The sequence below is a fragment of the Chelon labrosus genome, assembly GCF_963514085.1.
Source record: "Chelon labrosus genome assembly, chromosome: 15".
Lineage (NCBI taxonomy): Eukaryota > Metazoa > Chordata > Actinopteri > Mugiliformes > Mugilidae > Chelon > Chelon labrosus.
In genome coordinates this window covers 18,781,330-18,801,334 of record NC_140348.1, presented here as the reverse complement: position 1 = coordinate 18,801,334, position 20,005 = coordinate 18,781,330, and the positions used below count along the sequence as shown (strand labels likewise).

The window sequence follows — 20,005 nt, the reverse complement described above, 5'->3', positions numbered from 1 at the left end:
CGTCAGGTATGAGTCATTGTGCTGTGGCTCACAGGAGGCCAACTTCTTTTGTTTCTGAGCAAAGACAAGGCAAGACGGCGGCAGACAGACAGTCAGAGAAGGACAGAGACGGAGAGTTGTGGGAATAAAGATTTAAAGTGAGCCTCCCTTGTTTCAGGGGCTGGGAAACAGAGCACACAGAACAAATGAGAAGTAAACACGCAGCCACAGGAAGCCATTAACTGCTGCAGGGACCAATTAGGCCCCAGCAGGTGTCCTTGCCTTTGCCTGTGTTGGCCCGGCCTCACCTCCACGTCTGACAGAGCCTCGATCTAAGCTGAGGAAACAACGGGTAGTTTCATTTGCTCAGCAATTTGAAGCAAAGGATTCTTATACTGGAGGGCCTCTAAAGTCCTTTATTGTGCTCTCTTTGCCTCCACCCCTCCCCTCCACTCCCTCAACCCAAGTGCAAGTCATTAGAGAAGACAATTACATCCTCCTCAAGAAGCTTGACTTTTACAGAGGGGGGAAGATAAGACAGGATCTCTCTCATGTTAGTTAGTCCCCCTCTCTGAAGAGTATTGCTCTTTTCACACCCGGTCAGAAACGAGGCGAGACAGTCAAAATCAAAGTCAATCCCTGCAGCTACGGTTTACTCGGATTTTTATTTAATTTATTTATTTTTGTGGAGGAATGTATGGTAAAACAAGATGGGGCAAAAGGATTCAAATATCATGACCAAATTCCTAACTTTAAATGTTAAATTCACATAAAATGCCCGAATCTTTCACAGATTTTAGTTCAGACATTGAAAATCAGGCTAAAATTTTCAAAATACATTTGCTTCCACTGAATTAAAAAACAAAATAACACATGGATTAACTCATTCTACATCAGTCACTCATTACTTATCTAATCTCCTTAATTATTCATTTCTTTTGCACTTAACATTTGATTGAAGCATGCCCACGTAATAGCTGCTACTTAACTGTGTTAGCTCACTAAACCAGTGTGCAGGATATTAAGATTTACAGGATCTACTTGGTAACTGTAAGCATGTTAATGATATGCGTGGCACTCCAGGAGTAAAGGGGGAATGTGAAGGTGTTGTCGCCACAACAGAGAGGCTTTGATTTGCACTGTTGTGTATTAGGGCACAGACAGAGGGTGATGCAGTGGTGAATGGGAGCAGCAAAAATATTGCATCTCTAATAAAGCTTAAGCTTTCACTGTCATGGCTTACAAGAAAAAAAAAATAAAACTTTGAGTATTGCAGATATTTTAAATTACAAGGCTTATGCAACCATGTCACATTTGATTATGTCTCAGTGTGAGCAGAGCAACCTCCCATGACCTATTCACACACTGAATAACAAAGATCAATAATAAAATCCAATTCATTTGATTAACTTCATTGAACCAAGACACTGTTTATGACATGCACATTATTTATAAATTGCACGTCTATAATAATCTAACATAAAACTCACTTTTGCACATGAGTCACTTTTGAGTATTAGCTCCATCACTTAACACAAACAACTTTACGAACACATTTTATTCTTAGATGCATCAAAGGAAATAAGCAGGCCGCATATATATACACAACACATAGAGGTTAGAGTTTCCTCTGTCTGTAAAACAACTCTGTCCTGTGGATGGAGGTTACTGCTGACCCCTGGTGTTGAGTGCGTCAGAGAGGCAGACAGGGAGGTAACCACTGACTGGGAGCCCCAGATCCTCAAGGTTCTCTAAATCCTCCATTTCATTTTCAGTCAAATGGGTTTAATTCATTCATTAATTCATCTTCGGTAACCACTTGTCCTGTGAAGTGTCGCGGGGGGACTGTCTCAAATGGTTTTATTAAACAAATGTATTATTTAGACCCACTAAATATCAACTAAAGATGTCCTGGATTATTGTCTGGTTTTGCTTCACTTTTTTTTCTTGTAGATAAGCCCTCAATGAAACTTCATTACTGCTCACTGCTCGCTGATTCATCTAAATAAACTATGTCAAATGAAATTAGGATAAGTAGGTAATTTAATTTCAGCCACATTGCCCCAAATTTATTTAGAGGAGACAGCACGTTAACACACTGGAAACAACTGATAATAAATAATAATCTGGAAAAGGACATCAGCATGGTGGAACGGTATCATTGACAGCAGTCAAGGTTCTGATGCGTTTAATGCACAAGTGATATTTCTACAATTGAAAAAAAAATAATAAAATCTTTCATTTGAAATCATTAGATGTGGACGTCAGGCAGATTATGAGCTTTGCAAATCGTTTCACAAATTGAAAGATTGAATGATTTACCTGCTTAGTTTCATTCTCTGACTTTGCTGTGGCGGTCTCATTCCTCTGCTGTAGCTGCAATCTCTGTGAATGGACCTTGTCTTTGAGCAAGGCAGCGTAGCGCTGGTACAGAGCATCTCTGAGTCGATGCATGTTCCTGTAGGCCTCTAGATGGCGCTGTAGGACAAACAAACGAAAATGAAGGCCACCAACTGAGGGGAAGTGTGTTCAAAAGTGGGCCACCTGAGCGTGTAGGCTCTGACTACAGTTAGAGATATATTGATGAAAGCACACTCTGCAGCAACATAAGATAATTAGTATCTTGAGGATCACTGCATTTGTAGAGTGTTTATCAACCTGCTCCAGCAGTGCCTGACGCCAGGGCCCGGTTTCTGGGTCTGGGCCGCCGCTGTCTTGATCTGCCTTCCTCCTCCAGAGCTCTGCTTTGACTTCCTCCCCTGCCTGTCAACAGTAAAATCCCAATTTAGATGCTGTGGGAGTGAATCCGTCCGCTTGCTTGCCTGAAGATTAAAATAAGAATGTTTCCTTTTTTTTTTTTTTGGTAATCCCTCTCGGCTGCCAAGAGCATCCTCCCACACAACAACCTGACATTGTGTGCTTGCAATGCACGCCCAACAAATAAATAAATAATTAAATAAAATATGTGCAGGAGGAATATGCCCACGTTCTCTCCTACAAAGCCCTCACCCTGTTCTGGAGCATGCCTCTAGAAAACAGTTTGGTAAGGCTATGATCTGTCCTAAGTGCATATCATTGGCCAACAGTGTCCTTGTTTCATCCTGATTATAAAAGAAGCAAATGTTGCTCAGGGAAGTTTAAGGGACAAATTTCAACAACTACCTCTTTAAAGCTGATGCACTAAAGACAAATAGGAGTAACAGGAGAACATATAATGCGAAAAGGAATGTGAAATATGGTGCATGATACAGAAAGAAATGCAAAGCTTTAGGAGTAGCAGCCTACATGCCAAAGTAGATTAGCTACACAGTAAAACAAGGAGCTACAGTCTCCCGTTTTATAACATTTAAATGAAGAATAAAGCGTGCTTGAGCTTTAACGGGAGGATTGTACTCTCTGATCTAAGTCTTCTTCTCTGAGGTCGCTCTGTTCCCGGGAAATGCCTCGCTCTTCACTGGCTGCCACTGAATGACCGCATTACTAAAGTTTATGGGCCGAGTCGGTTCAGGAAGTGTCTGCTTTGTCTTTTCTCACAAAAGCTGCTGGAGACACAGGATTTATCAGTTCCGTTGCCACAGTGATGCTGTCGCGGCGCGGCGGAGGGGCCTGCAGTACTTTGCTCTCCCTGTTGCGCTCAAAGTGTCGGTGACAGCGCGAAGGCAGCATCCATCTGTGCCCCCTGCCACTGTAAATCAGCGGAGGATAATGAGGCTGCCCTGCTGTACTGCGTCACTGATGTGGACGGCGGTCCTCAATCCAGGAAGAAAGATGTCGCTTGGATTAGTGTAAACAAACAAGAGCTGAAAAGAAAGACCTACAGCATGGGGTGGACTTAACAACTCTAGATGAAACAGACCTTGAAGGGCAGCCTGGACAAAGTGTTTCCACATGTATCCAAGCCAACCACAACAGCCAGATTCTGCTTCTTTAAATTCCACTTCTTTTTTCTGATGAATACAAGCATCTGAGCTACTACAGACGTATTAAAGCGTCCGTACCCCCCAGACACAGTCGTGAATAGCTTGGCTTCAGGCCTGCGTCAGACAGCACACAGAGAGGCACATGAACAAGGCCACAATTGAATCGACACAATAGAAACGGATTACACAACTTTCAGTCCCCGGGGCCAGTTGATAATATCATTACAGGAGTCATGGAGAACCAAACGGGTCTTAGTACGCACTGTGTTCCCTCAGCCGTGATCTCAGTCTGCACCGTGCCACAGTGAAGTCACTTATAACACTGAATGGGAACACCCACTCAGGACAAGATGCTTTATTTTGGCAGCTTGTTGTGTTTACTTGCTTGAAATGAGAAAATGTGTAATGTCATGTAGCACAACATTTAATAATTTTTGTCCTAGGGTACATAGCTATTTGGCACTTGATTAATTACTCTAACATTTAATTCATTCTTGAATAAAATGCTATGTATCAGACAACAGAGGCACAAAATGGTAAACTCTCTCTTTCTCATTGTGTGCTTTAAAATACCTGTGAGTCAGAAGTAGAGGGGAGAGTGCTGGACTGGTGCAGATCTTTGCACGCCAACCTCATGGCAAATCCACCATCAAGGCAACCTTTAGTGAAAACAGTTAAGTCCAAAGACCAAACATTATCTGAATAGAAGGATTCCAAAGAACACCATTACCTGAAGACACAAGTAGAGGAGCTTTTGTAAAAAATATATCTTACCGGTTATTGATGTCTGAGCCCTTCAAACACTCTCTGGTGTCTTAAAGCTGTTCAGACAAACTCACACTCCACTGTCCAAATTGTACTTTAAAGCCGAGTAAAACTTCAGTTACCAAGTTACAGAGAACAATAAAACCACTGCTGCAAGTAGCCACCACACAGTTACGCACAAACACACATTTTAAATATGTTTTTGACCATGCACAGATTTTGAATTTGTGTCAAAATCTTGCATGTGGTTGATTTTTTGCACTTAAAAAATGTGGACAGTAAAGTAAAGAAAAACTTTAGGACCTAAATTCTCTTTTTTTATGCCCATGTTTGGTTTATTGTGTTTTAATTGATGACATGCCCAGATCTTTCTCCTTGTGTGTGTTCAGATTTAAAGACAAAGTAAAAACAAAAACAAAACACTGCTCTTTGTATTTTAGTGATTACAAGATGGGAATATAGAAATATCAGGACTAACTAACCTCTCTGTTTAACGTTCGAGTAACTGTCATTTGCCTGCTTTATTCCTCATTGGAATATCAGATCAATTAGATTTGGCACAAAATATCAGTTGCCAAGACCATTAAGCTCTTGCTGCTACATGCATTGCTTTGTTTGATATGCCAAAAGTAGTTTGGAGGTAATTTCTGAAGGGATCGTGCACCTGGCCCCTACACTGGTCAACCCTGCTTAACAGGAAATCTAAGAAGCTTATACACTAATGCCCAAGTGGCCCCAGGTAGCTACAGTCAACAAAGAGCCTTTAAAATTCTGTCTGGGAAACAGAAATGTAGAAGAAATCTACATGACTGCAACCCAGCTGCAACACGTAACAGAATTACCCAACAGAAATCAGCTTTTGAAGGATTTAAAAGGTTCCGAGACACTTGCGTAATTAGAAAAAACACGTTTTTACTTCGAATGGCTTCAAATCATCATTAGAGAAAACATTTGACAGTACAAATATTTAGTCGGTGTTAAATACTGTACATCACTGATAGATCCCTACAAATGATAGAGCCCTCTTATTAAAGGAAAAGGATAAACTATCCAGTTTGGTTGTTTTAGCAGCGGGCGCACAGAAAGCCCTGGTGTTGACAGTTTATTGTTCTCCAGCACAAAGGAACGGTTTCGCGTCCCTTTACGCAAACCCCTCTGCCAACACACAGGCGCCACACTGAAAACAAAAACCATGTGCAAAGGACGAGAATATTAGGTTATTCAACTGAAACTTAGAAACATTGAATAGGCATTTCAGGATGAGGTTTCAGTTAGGCTTCAAACCCTTATTTTTGCAGAGGCAAGTGAATGTCAAATTTCATCTTAATCCAGTACAATTTACACAGCTATTTTTCATTTTCTTAAATAGGTGACATTTTCTGGTAGTGACATCTTTATATATATATTCCAAAGAAACTGACATTCCTCCGGAAACAAGTGGAATTCCTCGCCTCTTTTGCAAACTTCACATGACTCAAATTTAAGATGCCATTTCAGAAGGCCTACACATGTGCGCACTCGTCGCCAGTCCGTCATTTGTTCAGTCCAAGTTTAAAAATGAAGGTGTCAGCAGCCTTTAAGGTGCGGAAGTGCAGAAAGTTTGTCGACTTTTCCCAAAGCGGCGGCATTTTCGACCCCCTTCAGCCACTCTTTGCATTTCCTTACAACAGTCTCATCCACGTCTCCATCCTCTTCTTCATACTCCACATCATCGTACTTGTACTGGTCATTCAGCAGAGATATTTTAACTATGGCGGTGATGTCCTGCTCGGCGCTCTCCGCTTTGACGACAGAAGCGCAGCCCTTCGAGCTTCCGTGCGTCTTTTTGGATGGAAAAACTCGCCTGTGCCGAAAGTCTGCGGAGGCGCAACACTTCTGCTGCTTCGCCAGCATCTGCTTTTCTAGATTCCGTTTTTGGATGACAAGAATGGCTTCTGGTGTGAGACTGAGGGTAAACTGAATCTCCTTCTTTACATCGTCTTTTCCATGGAGGAGTCTGGCGGAGTCCATGGAGCTGGAGCGCCTGACTCCTTCGGAGGAATCCTGAGGTTTGGGTACCGTCAGCCAGGAACACTTTCCCTGAGTCTCTAGCCCAGAACTTGGCTTCTGAGCTGGGCTTTTATTCTTCTCTTGCTGAGCTTTTCGTCCCAGATTCCTTAAATTCGCCGATGCCCATGAAGTGGAGTGTTTCTCCTTATCGGACCCCGCTTTTTCTCCGGAAGATTTTTGCTCAGTCTGAGGAGGCACACCGTTGGCTTTCTTTTTCCCAAACAGTTCCCTGCCCGGCGAGGAGATCCGCTGGTGGAGGCTGATGGGTGGAAAAGGCATCTTTGTGGCTGGAAGTGATCAGGAGCAGGATATAAAAACGTGCAAGAGCTCCAAGTGCAGCTGAGGAATCCCTGCGCAAGGCCACGGGCGACGCTCTGCGGGCATTATCCTACAGAGAGGTGGAAGTGAGGACGGCTGTAGCGCACCTGTTGTCTGCACTGACTGACTGAGTTCAACTGGTGCACACACGCAGAGCCTGGCTGCTTTATGGTCGCGCTGGCAGGAAGGCGTGGCCAAGAGGAGCACCGAACAAAGCCACGAAAAAACCCGGTGATGTCATTTCATAATTTCCAACAACTTCCTTTAAGCGATGAGCCACATCCACCTCGTGTTCCCATCATCTCACCTCACAGCAGCGCCGCTAAGCACCGATTCTCAGATATAAAATAAACATTTTGATAATATTATCTCGATAAGTATAATCATCTTCAGGGAAATGACGTCAAATAACGCGAGGTTATCAGGTCTTCTCGGCAGTGTTTTATTTTTAAACTAATGAATCCATTGAAGATAACGCCAAATAAATAATACATTTAAAATCCGATTTCAGCCTAGACACATTATATTTTTAAGCCATGCACCGATCAGGCATAACATTATGACCACCTTCCTAATACTGTCTAGATCTCCCTTGTGCCTCCAAAACAGTTGTGACTCATCAGGGAATGGACCTTCTGAGGGTGTCCTGTGGTGTCTGGCAACAGAATATTGTTAGTGGGGGTCTTTGGGTCCTATGGCTTGGGGGGAGGGGCCTCTGTGAATCAGGCTGCTGCCATCAAGGAGTGTCATTGCTATGGGGTGGGGGTGCCTGGGCTGGTCTAGGTGGGTGGTACATGTCTAAGTAACATCCACATGAATGTCAGGTCCAAAAGTTTCCCAGCAGAACATTGAACTGTCACAAGATGGTCAATGTTATTTAAATCTCCTGTTTGTGTTTTTTTTCATCTTCAAGAAGTTCAATTAAGGTTGCCAGCAAGAAAGGAATATTCTACCTTCTACCTATATTATATTATATCATATGGTCATAAATGTTTGGCCCCCTGTCTGTCCTTGAACTAACAAAACATGTCACCGCCACAATGACATGCTGTTTGATTTTATCCCTTCAGTCAGTCAATATAGACTCAAATGTCAATTATCTATATGTATAGAGGCTCACTTTTGAAAAGCATCTGGGGCAGTATACATTCAAATAGCTGGCTGTATTGATCTCTCTTTGTTTCTGCTGCTATCTGCACTTTCACCTAGACAGTTCTACAATTGACTGGATGTGATCCCCCCAGTACAAGGAAATCAATACTTACTTCCAAATCTGTAATTTTTTTCTTCTTCCTGGGATGGGTTATTTGATATTTCCTGTAGATTGCCATTGAGTAATTTGACAGATTTAGCTGCTTGTGAAATGTAAGTTTTTATTATTTTTTCCCCCTTTGATTTGCAACAGAACCAAGATTGCCTCCAGGCCCAACACTCAACACAAGACATACTTGCGTACCCACTCTTGAAATCAATAAATTGCATGGAAATTGCCCGTTACAACGCAAGCCAACTTATCTGTTCATGTCTGCAAGTTGATCTGTATCATTTAAGCTGAGGAAGATGCTCAGACTAATTTCATTCCAGCGGTTGTTGTGGCGTGGGATCCCGCTTCGCTCTGACATAACAACGGATTACATGTAATGAAGAGGAAACAGTCGGAACACCAACAGATTGCGGAGGTCGGGCTACTTCCTCTTCATCCTACAACTTTGTTGTAATCCAAAAGTGGCGGGCAAAGAAAACTGAACACAAAAACAACCTCTCATTCAATGCAATCATTTTATCCCTTAGATTACTCAGAGAGGGATTTGCTGGGTATTTGCCAAGTTAGTATAAGTAATACTAAAGGAAGACCATATCTATGCTAATCCGCCACTACATTATACAAGCGTCCCATAACTTTGTGAGAGAAATGCAGTCATTTAATCACACCAAGCAAAAAAAATAAACTTTAAAGGAACAATCTTGAGCAAACACTGGAGCTGATAACAGAATGACATCATGTATAGATCAAAACCTGGTGAGATATCCACAGCTGACTGTCGGCCACAAAGGTTCTATGAAATGAAACGCACCTTCTCATCAGGATAATGTGAACATCTGCACCACAGATGGGGGTAGGCAGAGGTTATGAATCTTCGGAGGAGGTTGCCACGACAACCACATCCTCAAAGGCTATGGCGTCCTCCCAAAGCAATATAGAGAACACGACGCAAGCTATACTGGGTTATTAGGTCACATCAAAATCACAATGTTCAGAAAAGCATAATTAACTGGGTCACTGCTGCATCTGGCAGGAAATCCCATTTAAAACAGAGAGGCTTTTTTTTTTTTTTTTAAAGCAATTTGATAAGCGGAGGTGGGGGCAGGTGCGTTAAGATAAGCACTGAAGGCCAACACACCAGACAGAAGCTGCTGCTTTTTAAAATCTCATTAGCTAAAGAAAAACCTCAAAGGAGCTGTGGATATATATACGTATCCCAGTGCATCATCTGTGAAGCAGTGACTAAACTGCGAGATGAAAAATAATCACGTATAAACATGGAATAGAATCTGAGAGCCTCTTTATACATCAGTGCGTCACAAAGAGAGAGGATGCTATAATAATGCTTGCGTGCAAGACACCAGAACATCTATTAAAAATCAAGAAGAAAATGTAATATTACACTGATTAAGACGTGAATATGTGTTTAGTCAACCGATCTCTTCATATAATATATAATATATCATGTTAAGGCACAATTGTTGTATTTTACTCTGTATACCAAAGTATTTTCCCTGCACTTACATGGTATAAAATCCTCAGAAAATGTAGCAATATCTTTAAATATATTAAGCATTAAGCGCACTCATTCCTCAAATCAAAAGCAAAAGGTTGAAGTGTTATAATGTGATAACAGCCCCCTGCAGTTAGAGACATATAGCTAGACTTAAAAAAGCAAGGATTCACAGTATGAAGCAGCCACAGTAAAAATTTGGAGATATAGTGTACAAACAATATATACGTTCAGTATATTTTACAAAGTCACCGGTGTTGCAATTTGCATATTTGGACCAGTCTTCATTGGAAATTGTGGACACTTCCGAGTCCTATGTCACACAGGTTGTGAAGCACTTCATGACAGCATCCCTGCCAAACAAAAAGAGGATAATGTCTAAGAAACAGCCATAATATAAACAATGAAACAACGAAGACGTAGAGTAGAAGAGAACTAAGGCACATTGTGGTACTCTAGACAAGATTCTGTCACGTGTACCAAATTAAAAGCGACAAAAAAAGCACTTGCAGCCTTTGTTAAGATGGTTTGGGTGGGGCTCGTCATGAATAAGTGAGCGTGTTTTGGCGGGGAAGCACCACATGTTCAGAGCGACGGGGGCTCCCTTTCTCCAGGTACGCCGCGCTGAAGGATGATGCAATGAGAGCGATCACCATGGCAACCACAGATGGCTGCCTACTCCGTTTCCCTTCACACAGTTTTTCTCTTGCCATCGGTGTGTTGCTATGCAGACTTCGCCTGCGGCCACGGTCGAAATTCGATGGAGGAGGTGTGAAACCCGTCAAGGTTAAAAGGATGGGGGGGGCATAAGCAGTCTGAGAGGAAGGAAGGGAAGTCGGCAGACTGAGAGGAGACCCACGTCTATAAACAAAAAAAAAAACACTCACCAGAATCCTCATATTCTTCCTCTCATTCACCTCAAAATTTTAGATTCGATTAAGTTTTAAATATTAAATGAGGGATGGTGGTGTTTTTTGTTTGTCTAAAACCTGCATGAATAAAGAATCAATCTCAGAGGTTTCCACCCCCCATTTCTGATTAAATGTCAGAGCGGAAGTAGCCTTAAAGCGCTGTGGGAAGTGCCCATGCAGCAGGTTTTAGCACTCTACAGGCATGTGAGGTTATAAATAGGAAACAAGGTAAAATACATTAAAGGATCAAGTCCATTGGCCATGTGGTGTTGTGGCTAGCCAGGTCACAGTTTGTTGAGGATGGGAAATACTCTCGCCTAATGCTTTTTAATGTGTCAGCCAAAAGAATGAAGATCAAAATAAGCAGCTGCTCTCTAATAACATAACCAACAATTGAGCTAAGTGATGAAATCTAAGTTAAATGAAAAATGGATTAGAATAAGAGGCTTAAGGAAATGGGACAATGATGTGTTGAAAAAAAAAAAGTAATACAAAAAATAGAAGTACAAAAACAGAGGACTGGCAAGTAAATAACTGATCATCATGGATTTAATAGTCCAAATCTAGCTGTCAAATCTGCATTCCTCCAAAGGAATTTGGTGTTTGGGAGGGTGACACAGGAAAAGCTCTTTGTCTCGGCGTTGCATTGTTGTTAGCATTTGGACTGGGGGAGGGGGCGCCCGGGTTGTTATAGGACATCTCTCAGCTGTCAGGATGGATTATAGGGTCGCCCAAACACACAAGACACTTAGAGAGGAAAGGGGGCTGCATGGGGACACCAGACTTCTCAGCAAATGAGATATAACTCTACTTAAGGCTGGACTGACAAAACAACATCACATCACACCTTGGGCTTGGAAAGCACTGAGGTAGTACAACATTTGGGACAATTTGACAAGTGAACATCTGACAGTACGGGAAAACTGTCTTTGAATCAAAATTCCATTTAGTGGTATTCTTGGAAAAATAATCAATCAAAAAAAAAAAACTGTGTTGTGCTTTAATCCCATATAGCTTAACATAAGCTCATCACTTGCAATTTAAAAAAGCTACACTGGGGAAGATATATTATGGTAAATCTGACTGAAAGAGCATTACTCCACAATAAATCATTTCATTTTGATAATGCGGACAAAACAACTGATGCCACAGGGCTAAAGCACAGAGCTGTGTGAAACAACAAGCTGCCATTTGCTTGACACCGAGACCCTACAGTCGTCATAGCGGGGGGATTACAGCCATATGGTGGAGACAAACAGTGGCAAGAGGGAAATCAAAACATGTTTTCATTGAAGGGTCGCACAGTGTATTCCCAGCAGTTCTTTGTGTGTGTGTAGTGTCATTATTGACACATAAAAAGGGGCATGAAAATAATTAAGGTCTCATTTGAACCTTCCTGATTTCTAGAAGTGATTCAAGTCAAAGGTGCACCCTTACAAACAGACTGATTTCAGAGAGCAACACACTCAGCGGAAGGCAACATAAAGGACCAGAAGGATAATGTAGACAAAACGTGCGTGGCAAAATCTTGTTGTCTTACCTGGCGAATGGAATGTAAGAGATGCTATACCTGAAAGACAGAAACACACCAAAGGATGAATATGCGTGGTTATGTTTAAGACAGAATCAAGACAACAACAGCTATCAGTGGGAGGCTGAGCTATCTTGTTTAAGTTTGCATCAAATGGCTTCAAAGTTGAAATTTAAGATTATGTTCTTTGGCTACTTTGGTTAATTATGTACAGACAAGTTGTAATTCCTAAAGACAGCACTGAATTAAAAATCCTAAAACCTTTACATGATCTGAAATTTGTTTTGTCATTCCTGTTTCTTATCATGTAATTGTAATTAAGTGATTTTTAAAATATTAAAGATTAAAAGCAAAAAAAAAAACTCAGATAAAAGACCTATGATTAGTTTAGTACTTAATCAATTAATAAAAATAGCTACTTGATTGGCAACAGACAAAAATGTAACATAAATGTTACAATTTACCATCAAGCAGTGATCAGCGGACTGATGGATCTCTGATCAGTCTGATCAATCCCTTAATCAATGAATGAACTGGATATACTGTAATCTTCGCACTAATTGTTATGGATGGTTCAACAGAGCAAAGACCAAGTAAAACATTATACTGGAAATCTCTGGTAAAGTTCCACTTAAAAATCCCCTGATGAAACAAACACCCACCATATATTTAAAATATGTGAAGAATCTGGTACAGCAGCTGAATGATTAACTAGAGCCCAAGTCTCAGTGTGACGGCAAGAAAATCCTCAAGTGTCTTGTTAAGCGCAGAGCTGCAGCTATTATTACTGTACCAATTTATCAAGTGAATGTTCTGAATGTCTAAACGAAATAAGTCAAGTACATCTGCCACTGATGTTTTGTCGTTAAACGGCCCTGCTCCGTGCCGAGTCTGTGTCAAGTCTGCAGTGGTTCAGCGTCACGTGGTCCCTTCACCAGATTCAGCCCGGGGACTGGACTTTGCCCACATCTGTGTGGGTCAGTGGAGACGACGTATTACAGAACCACCCTCGCTCAGACGTCTGAGCGCCCGTGTGGGAGTGCACTATGCCCCCCAGTCTGTTAAGAATGAGTTCGGGATGTGTGACTTGTGGTTGTCATGGTGACGCCTTTGAGAACGCAGGCAGGGCGGAAATGAATGTGCTACATGTAGGTGCAAAAGCAGGGTGGTTATGAGGGTGACACAGTCCTGCTCAGCGATGCACTGAAAATGTCCATTCTCTTCCTCCTGAGTTGCTGTGGGTTTGTTTCTTCACGTACCGAAACTCATTTGTTAGACCTGAGCAAATATGTTCAAATTAATGGACTGCTGACATGTCAATACACATCACTCACAGGTCATATTATTCACTGCTATGGTGAAGCTTAACCCTACTGACCTTGGGGCTGTGAAACACTAGGTGGCCAGTCTCACTGTTAGATGTAAGCATGAAAGCAACTAGAAAAAAAAACTTCACAGCTGTATGATTCTGCCAACTAGTTATAGTTTACTCACTGGACTGTTCAGACCTTAAACTGTGACCCTTAAGAACCAAATTCTGACAAGCCCATCTTTGAGTCCAAGTGAGCATTTGAGAGTAACTTAAAGAAATTCCTTGATTGTGTTCATATGAATGTGTTGGCTAGACAACCCAAAATCTCAAAAGTAAAAAAAGAAATCCCAATCCAACAGCCCAAATCCAAAATATATTCCACTTGTGTTCATGGAAAAAACAGGAAAAGCAAAGATCGTCAGACTAAATGCCTCAAACTTAACGAACACAAATACAGAGTTGCTTCTGTACGATAAGTAAAAGGCATTTAAAATTCTCTTCGTCTGACATACTTTACTGAACCAGTGAATAACCCTCATTGGATCATTCACCTGTGATTTTACTTTACCTAATGGCCAGAGACAGCCAGCAGAGACTTTATCTTGTGTGTAAACAATGCAAGCGTAAATACCCATCTGTCTCTACTTGCCAAATCTCTGCATGTGGGTCCAAACCAGAAGCTCTTAACTAATCCTGGCGCTACCATTTCCTTTACAGGCCAAACATATACTGACCTACCATTAGCCCTGGCAACCTGCCTACCAGCCACACTGACTCAAGCCGTATTTCAAATAGACACCACCGTCTGCTCTGGCAAACTAGGGCAAAACTTTGTGTGCCTTTTAGTATTTTAGTCTGCGCTGAAAAATCGAAACCTTTATTGCTTTGAAACGATCAAAACATCTGATCTGATAGTATCTGCCAAGCAGGTGCCTGAAGATGAAGGTAAGCTTAAACCATTAGTGGTGTGGTTAACCCACTGACATTTAACACAAGTCAAAGCAGCTGGAACAACGTCTCTGCAGATGGCTTCATCTGACTAGGTGCGAATAATAAGTTAATTGCCTGCAAGTGTACTAAAGCCTGAGAAGTAGCTTAGACTGGCTTGTCACACTTACCATGTCATTGCCAAAAACTGTATAATACAGAAGATGATAGCCAGTATCTTTTTATGCCACTGTAAAACAAAACAAAACATAAAACAGTTATTGGAATGGTTGAAAACTCATCTCTAAGACAATAAAGACTAACTGAATTTGTTACATACTTACCCAAAACACGGCACAAAGGGTTAAGACAAGACAGAGCTGGAGGAACAAGAAAATCATCAGTTATCTATGTGTATGGTTGCAGGATGACATTTAGTATGAGATAATTCATTTCATTGATTTGTGACATGAATTGTAAAATTATATAACAAAATACACTACAAAATCTACAAACAGAAAACATTTACATAGCCAAGCTGCAATGCTTTGTCAGGATAAGCTTCTTAATTTGTATTGGTGGTGGATTATTAACAGATCTTAAAGTGAACCTGGGCTTCTAATCAAAATTCAGAAGCCCCTGGCTACTACTGTCACTAAGTATGGATTGCAGTAAGATAAAAACAAAAAAAAAATCCAGTCAAGTATGTGGCTCTACTTCAGGTCAACTATAACGGCAAAACACACAGTATTTACCAGCATAACAATGGTGGCAATCACTCTTGTTTTTTCAAACATGCGCTTCAGCTGTTTTAGTGGTCCCATCAGGAAGCAGGTGCTTGAGAAAAACCAAGAACAGAACACGTTATGTTGAGAAATGATCCTTTTGTCTTCATATCAGGTGTTCAACATTCATCTAGAGTGTATCTTGTCACCGCGACTGCATGAATATGAGTCACTTAATTTTCCCGCTACAGGTGTCTCTCTTTGCATACAGGCTCTTGATAATGCTAACTACCCAGCTCTGATTAATAGTATAAATCTCATCATATTGATCAACATACACCTTGATTTTTATTCAATATTTTAGAATAAAAAAATATGAATCTATTTCATTTTGTTTTGTAAGTATAACCTTAGAATCGCCCAATAGTCTCTTCTGACATGTGACTTCATGCCACAATTATTAGGGGTTAAATATTTTATGTCCAACACCATAACGACACATTTAGGACCTCGTGCATGATTCACATGTTACGTCAGTGAATTTAACAAGACAAAGGCTTTCCCCACTGACGAGGGACACAGCTCTGGGCACAGCAGAGCCGAGTGGGTAGACGGAGTCTATGGAGCGTCACATCTGTTAAATGAGACATGAGAGTAGTTTGCTGACGTAGGCTCTCTCAACTGGTCTACTGAGAGGGATGGATCCTTTTTTGCTCACTGTGACAGAGACACTAATGACATCCACGCACAAGAAAATCTGTCATCTGCACACTGCATGCCTGACTATATAACTAAAACATATATTCTATATAGAGATTTTTGGTGATGTTACTGGACAGGTATTATGATTGGAAGTTTTTCTTGATACATAGCAAAACAAAATAAATAATAGAATGAACTTAATTTGTCAAATTATTGACATGGCATCACCTACTAAATTCTTTGTTGAAATGATGTATGCATTCAAAGTCTCATACAGATAAGAAGTACTTGAGGCTCCTTAACATACGATCCTTCCTTGTGCCGGCTGGTTAATCTGCCTTATGAAGAAGGTGACCCGATTTCTTGACGCATCTATACCTTGTGGACATTTGATACCTGAAAACAGAGACTGCTCTGTCTGACAACAAACCCCTCATCCATGGTTCACTGTCTGTCAGAAGTCAAAGATCTCATTAATAGATTTAGACCTTGGATTATTTAGATTAAATAATCCATAAAGTTGTCAAATCCAACAGGCCTGCTGATATCTAGAAAGGATAAGATTCTAATCTTATTTAAGCATTATACCAAGATAAATAGATTAATAAGTATGGCTCTGTGTCTCTGGGAAGAAATTAATCCTGAATGCTCCAAAACAGAACACATTCACACAATATACTCTTACAGAAAACTTAAATTGACAAATAAAACAATGAGAAAAACAATGTAAGGTCTACAGACAGATAACAAAGATGGCTACACAGATGGCTACTCCATTCCCAGTGACCATTATCTTTTTACCACTTATCACATGTAACATACAATTAAGACGCATGGCTACAGTATAACTTGTATAATAAGATCACAATTGTAATTATAAACTTATAATCAAATTCTAAGCTTAGAATTTAAAATTTCTGTTCAGTGTTAAGCCTTCACCCTAAACCTTTATCTCAGTCATATTTTTTCTCAGATTAATTTATTATGAAGTTATACTAATATTTACTAATAACACAAATCTGAATGAATAAATTGTCATTATGGCTAAACTCTGGATAGCATCTTTAATAACCATTGTTTAATGACAATAAATAAAATGGAAACACCTCATGTTTCCTCAGGAACTGCGCTCCTAACACTGAGCAACAGGTGATGAGTGTACAGAGGCGAACGGTGGTAAATTACAGACTACAGGAGCCTTGCAGCCAACTTTGGAGAAATACATGGCTGTGCTGAGGATGACTGTAACAAGTCGCAGCAGTCATCGAGGCAAAATTATTTTGTATGAGCCGACTGCTCATTATCTGTTGTTTTCCTAGCAGTGTGTCTTACTGGTGGGAAACATTTCATATCAATACAATACCCGATTGTGGCTGTTAAATTGAATTGGACTAAAGAGCCTTACCTGGAAAGGGCTGCGATGTTCCCTAGTGTGTAGAAGACAGCGAAAAGCTTGATGCCATTTGGAAGGAACAGCAGAGCTGTGCCCTGATAAAGCAGCAAAACAGTGTCTGTCAGATACACTGAATAATCTCACCACACTTCAATTAAAAAATAACGATGAAAGAAAATAGCCACACCATGCAGGTTAAAAATATTCTAGAATTTAATATGACTGAAAGCTTTGATCTTTTGTTATTTTTTTCTCTGTTTAATGGTTTACAGAGACATTGTTGGCTCCCCCTAGTGCTTAAAAATATAAGGCTGTGTTTAAGAATCAATACTTGGATGGTACGACAAAAGATAAATGAATCAATCTTCAGTGTTTAGGTCACTGTCAACAGTTACTGTATTATTATGGCCATGTGAAGCAATGATATGAAACCTTATTTGTCACTAATTATAAGTAAATAACAACCTTTAATAGGAGGGAGTAATTAATAATTTAACACATCTATAAGGACATAACCCAATCTAATAAAGGGAGCATTTTTTTTTACGGTACCAGCAGATGTGCAGTTTTGTATGCAAGTGTAGATTTATTGCCGTCATGGTTAGCAGTGCTGACCATCCAAGTAAAGGCTAATGTTTGAAAGATATGAATGGAAGAAGAAACTTAAATACGTTCAGACACTTGCATAATACGTGTCATTTAACTGACAGGTGAGCAAGTATCTTTCACAAGTGAATTTAACCACAGATAATGCAGGTTCAGTGTGAATTATCACATTGGTTTGAAAGTTTTGTGAACATGTGCAGCTATCACTTCCTCTTATCTTATCTGCATAACAACTAAACTGAAACTTTCGAGTGCCATCTAGTACCATTTATGTGTTAATTAAGTGCAACAGACAGAGGAGTAAGTAACTTTAACCTGTATATCTGGGCAGACAAGGGCACTGTGCCATAACGATCACTTAAATTGTAAACAGTGTACATAAAATCAAAGTGAAATGGACCAATGTTGCCACTATTAACATATATAAGATGCATTTGACATACTGTATTCCCTTTATGACATAAAGCCACACAGGACACAGAAGTGTCCTTAAAGAGGCAGGGTCACTCACGAGTATGGAGCACAGGATGCCTGCAGCAAAGCATATGACGAACCACTTCACCCTGGTGCTGTAGCTGAGAGTGCTGGCATCAAGGACCTGTTGAGAACAATTGGAGGATGTCACAAGACAAACGTGACTTGCAGTTAAGACCCACTGACTTCCTACTGATGATTTAACCATGTTGGATTGAGCTAAACACATCACGCCCAGCTACAGTCTTATCTTAGAAACACATTCAGCAGTGGTTAAATGCACAGAACATGGCTCAGTACAATGAACTTGACGATAACGAAACGATAAAAACACGTTGTAACGCTGATCTGCCAGCAGACTTTTTTTTTTAATTGACTTTTTAATAGGTAAAACCACGTAGTATAAAACATCAATACGGTGATTTCAAGTCAAGACCTTACCTTATTTCCTCCTTATCGTGAACGCGTGCAAAAAGTACAAATACACAAACACAGTTTATCAAAGTTAAATGATGTGAGAAGGACATAATGGATGTAAGGGGTATTTAAAATACACACAGGATACTTAGTTTATTAGCTAACGTTAGCTTAACGTCTAAGTTAGGGAAATGCCTGTTAAAGAGCAGGCGTAAATTAGCATTTTTAGCAACGTTTGGTGTCTGATAATTTTATAAAAATAAAACTACATTAACAGCATCTGAGCATTAGCTGAGCTCCAGACAGGAGCTAACACAGTGCTATTTACCATTAAGGCGTTATCAACTGACACAACATTAGCATTAGCAGCGTACACTGTCAAACAGTAGCTAACTACCTGCGCTGTGAGACCCAGCTCTTCATTGTCCTCTCGGCCGCTTAGCACACGACGAAGCTTGTCCATCGCTATAGGGTAGCTGTGGCAAGAATGGTCACGAAAAAACGGCCTTCTGAGCTGTTATATTTCAAACCGTTCGCCTGTTCGCCGATTATGTCCACAAATTTCGTCCGCAGCAGTTAGGAATAAAACTTCCTGAACGGTGCTTTCTGACTTGGGATCGGTTTGGTCGCAGTCTGTGTGCGCGCAGCACGCCGGGGTGGCATCCCAGTTACTGACCGTAGATCAGCTCGTGAACGCGACTTGCCCAACGCCACTTCCTCCGAAAGGTAGTGCTGCGTTTTCGTGCTGTCGGAAATGCGGATGTTATGACGCCAATTGCGTACAAGCCAAACTGCCTTCAGGCTGTATTTAATAATGTGATGGCATTTCTGGCGTCTTGATATAACATGTTTAATTGGTGGGAGTTAAGAAAAATAAAAGTCATACTATACAAAGGCTAAACAAACACTGCCAGAATAATTAAACTGAAAGAAATACACATTTTACTGTACGTTTGATAAAGTTTTATTCATTCATTCATAACCGCTTGTCCCGTGAAGAGTCGCGGGGGTGCTGGAGCCTATCCCAGCTGTCTTGATAAACAGGTTTGTTAAAGATTTAACAAGGAAATTAATGTCACTTGTGTCAATGCTAGGGCGTCACCCTTAAAAGTTTTATTTGTCTATTTATTATTTTCACAAACGTTCATATGTATTTTTCTTATTTTTTGAAATGTGGTCTGATCCCAGTTGTTGCGCTC

General features: G+C 40.6%; 2 protein-coding genes across 2 annotated transcripts; both read right to left on the bottom strand.

The window, feature by feature from the left end:
* Window positions 1-4,933: 4,933 nt before the first annotated feature.
* prr18 (proline rich 18) lies at window positions 4,934-7,355 on the bottom strand. The gene has a single exon (XM_084561354.1). The coding sequence runs from the start codon at window positions 6,990-6,992 to the stop codon at window positions 6,231-6,233; it is 762 nt and encodes a 253-aa protein (XP_084417480.1). The 5' UTR covers window positions 6,993-7,355; the 3' UTR covers window positions 4,934-6,230.
* A 453-nt stretch (window positions 7,356-7,808) lies between these two features.
* Window positions 7,809-19,527, bottom strand: sft2d1 (SFT2 domain containing 1). The gene is made up of 8 exons (XM_084561910.1): window positions 19,204-19,527; window positions 18,427-18,513; window positions 17,322-17,404; window positions 15,245-15,326; window positions 14,834-14,869; window positions 14,681-14,739; window positions 12,260-12,289; window positions 7,809-10,161 (listed from the first exon to the last, which is right to left on the bottom strand). Exons 1-8 carry the CDS (start codon window positions 19,267-19,269, stop codon window positions 10,122-10,124), a joined length of 483 nt encoding a protein of 160 aa, XP_084418036.1. The 5' UTR covers window positions 19,270-19,527; the 3' UTR covers window positions 7,809-10,121.
* Window positions 19,528-20,005: the final 478 nt, after the last annotated feature.

Coding starts and splice junctions, on each gene's coding strand:
- prr18 (XM_084561354.1), bottom strand. CDS start 6,992: ATGCCTTTTCCACCCATCAGCCTCCACCAGCGGATCTCCTCGCCGGGC.
- sft2d1 (XM_084561910.1), bottom strand. CDS start 19,269: ATGGACAAGCTTCGTCGTGTGCTAAGCGGCCGAGAGGACAATGAAGAG. Junction 18,514..19,203: donor AGCTGGGTCTCACAGCGCAG/GTAGTTAGCTAC, acceptor TGTTCTCAACAG/GTCCTTGATGCCAGCACTCT. Junction 14,740..14,833: donor CCCTTTGTGCCGTGTTTTGG/GTAAGTATGTAA, acceptor TTTGTTTTACAG/TGGCATAAAAAGATACTGGC.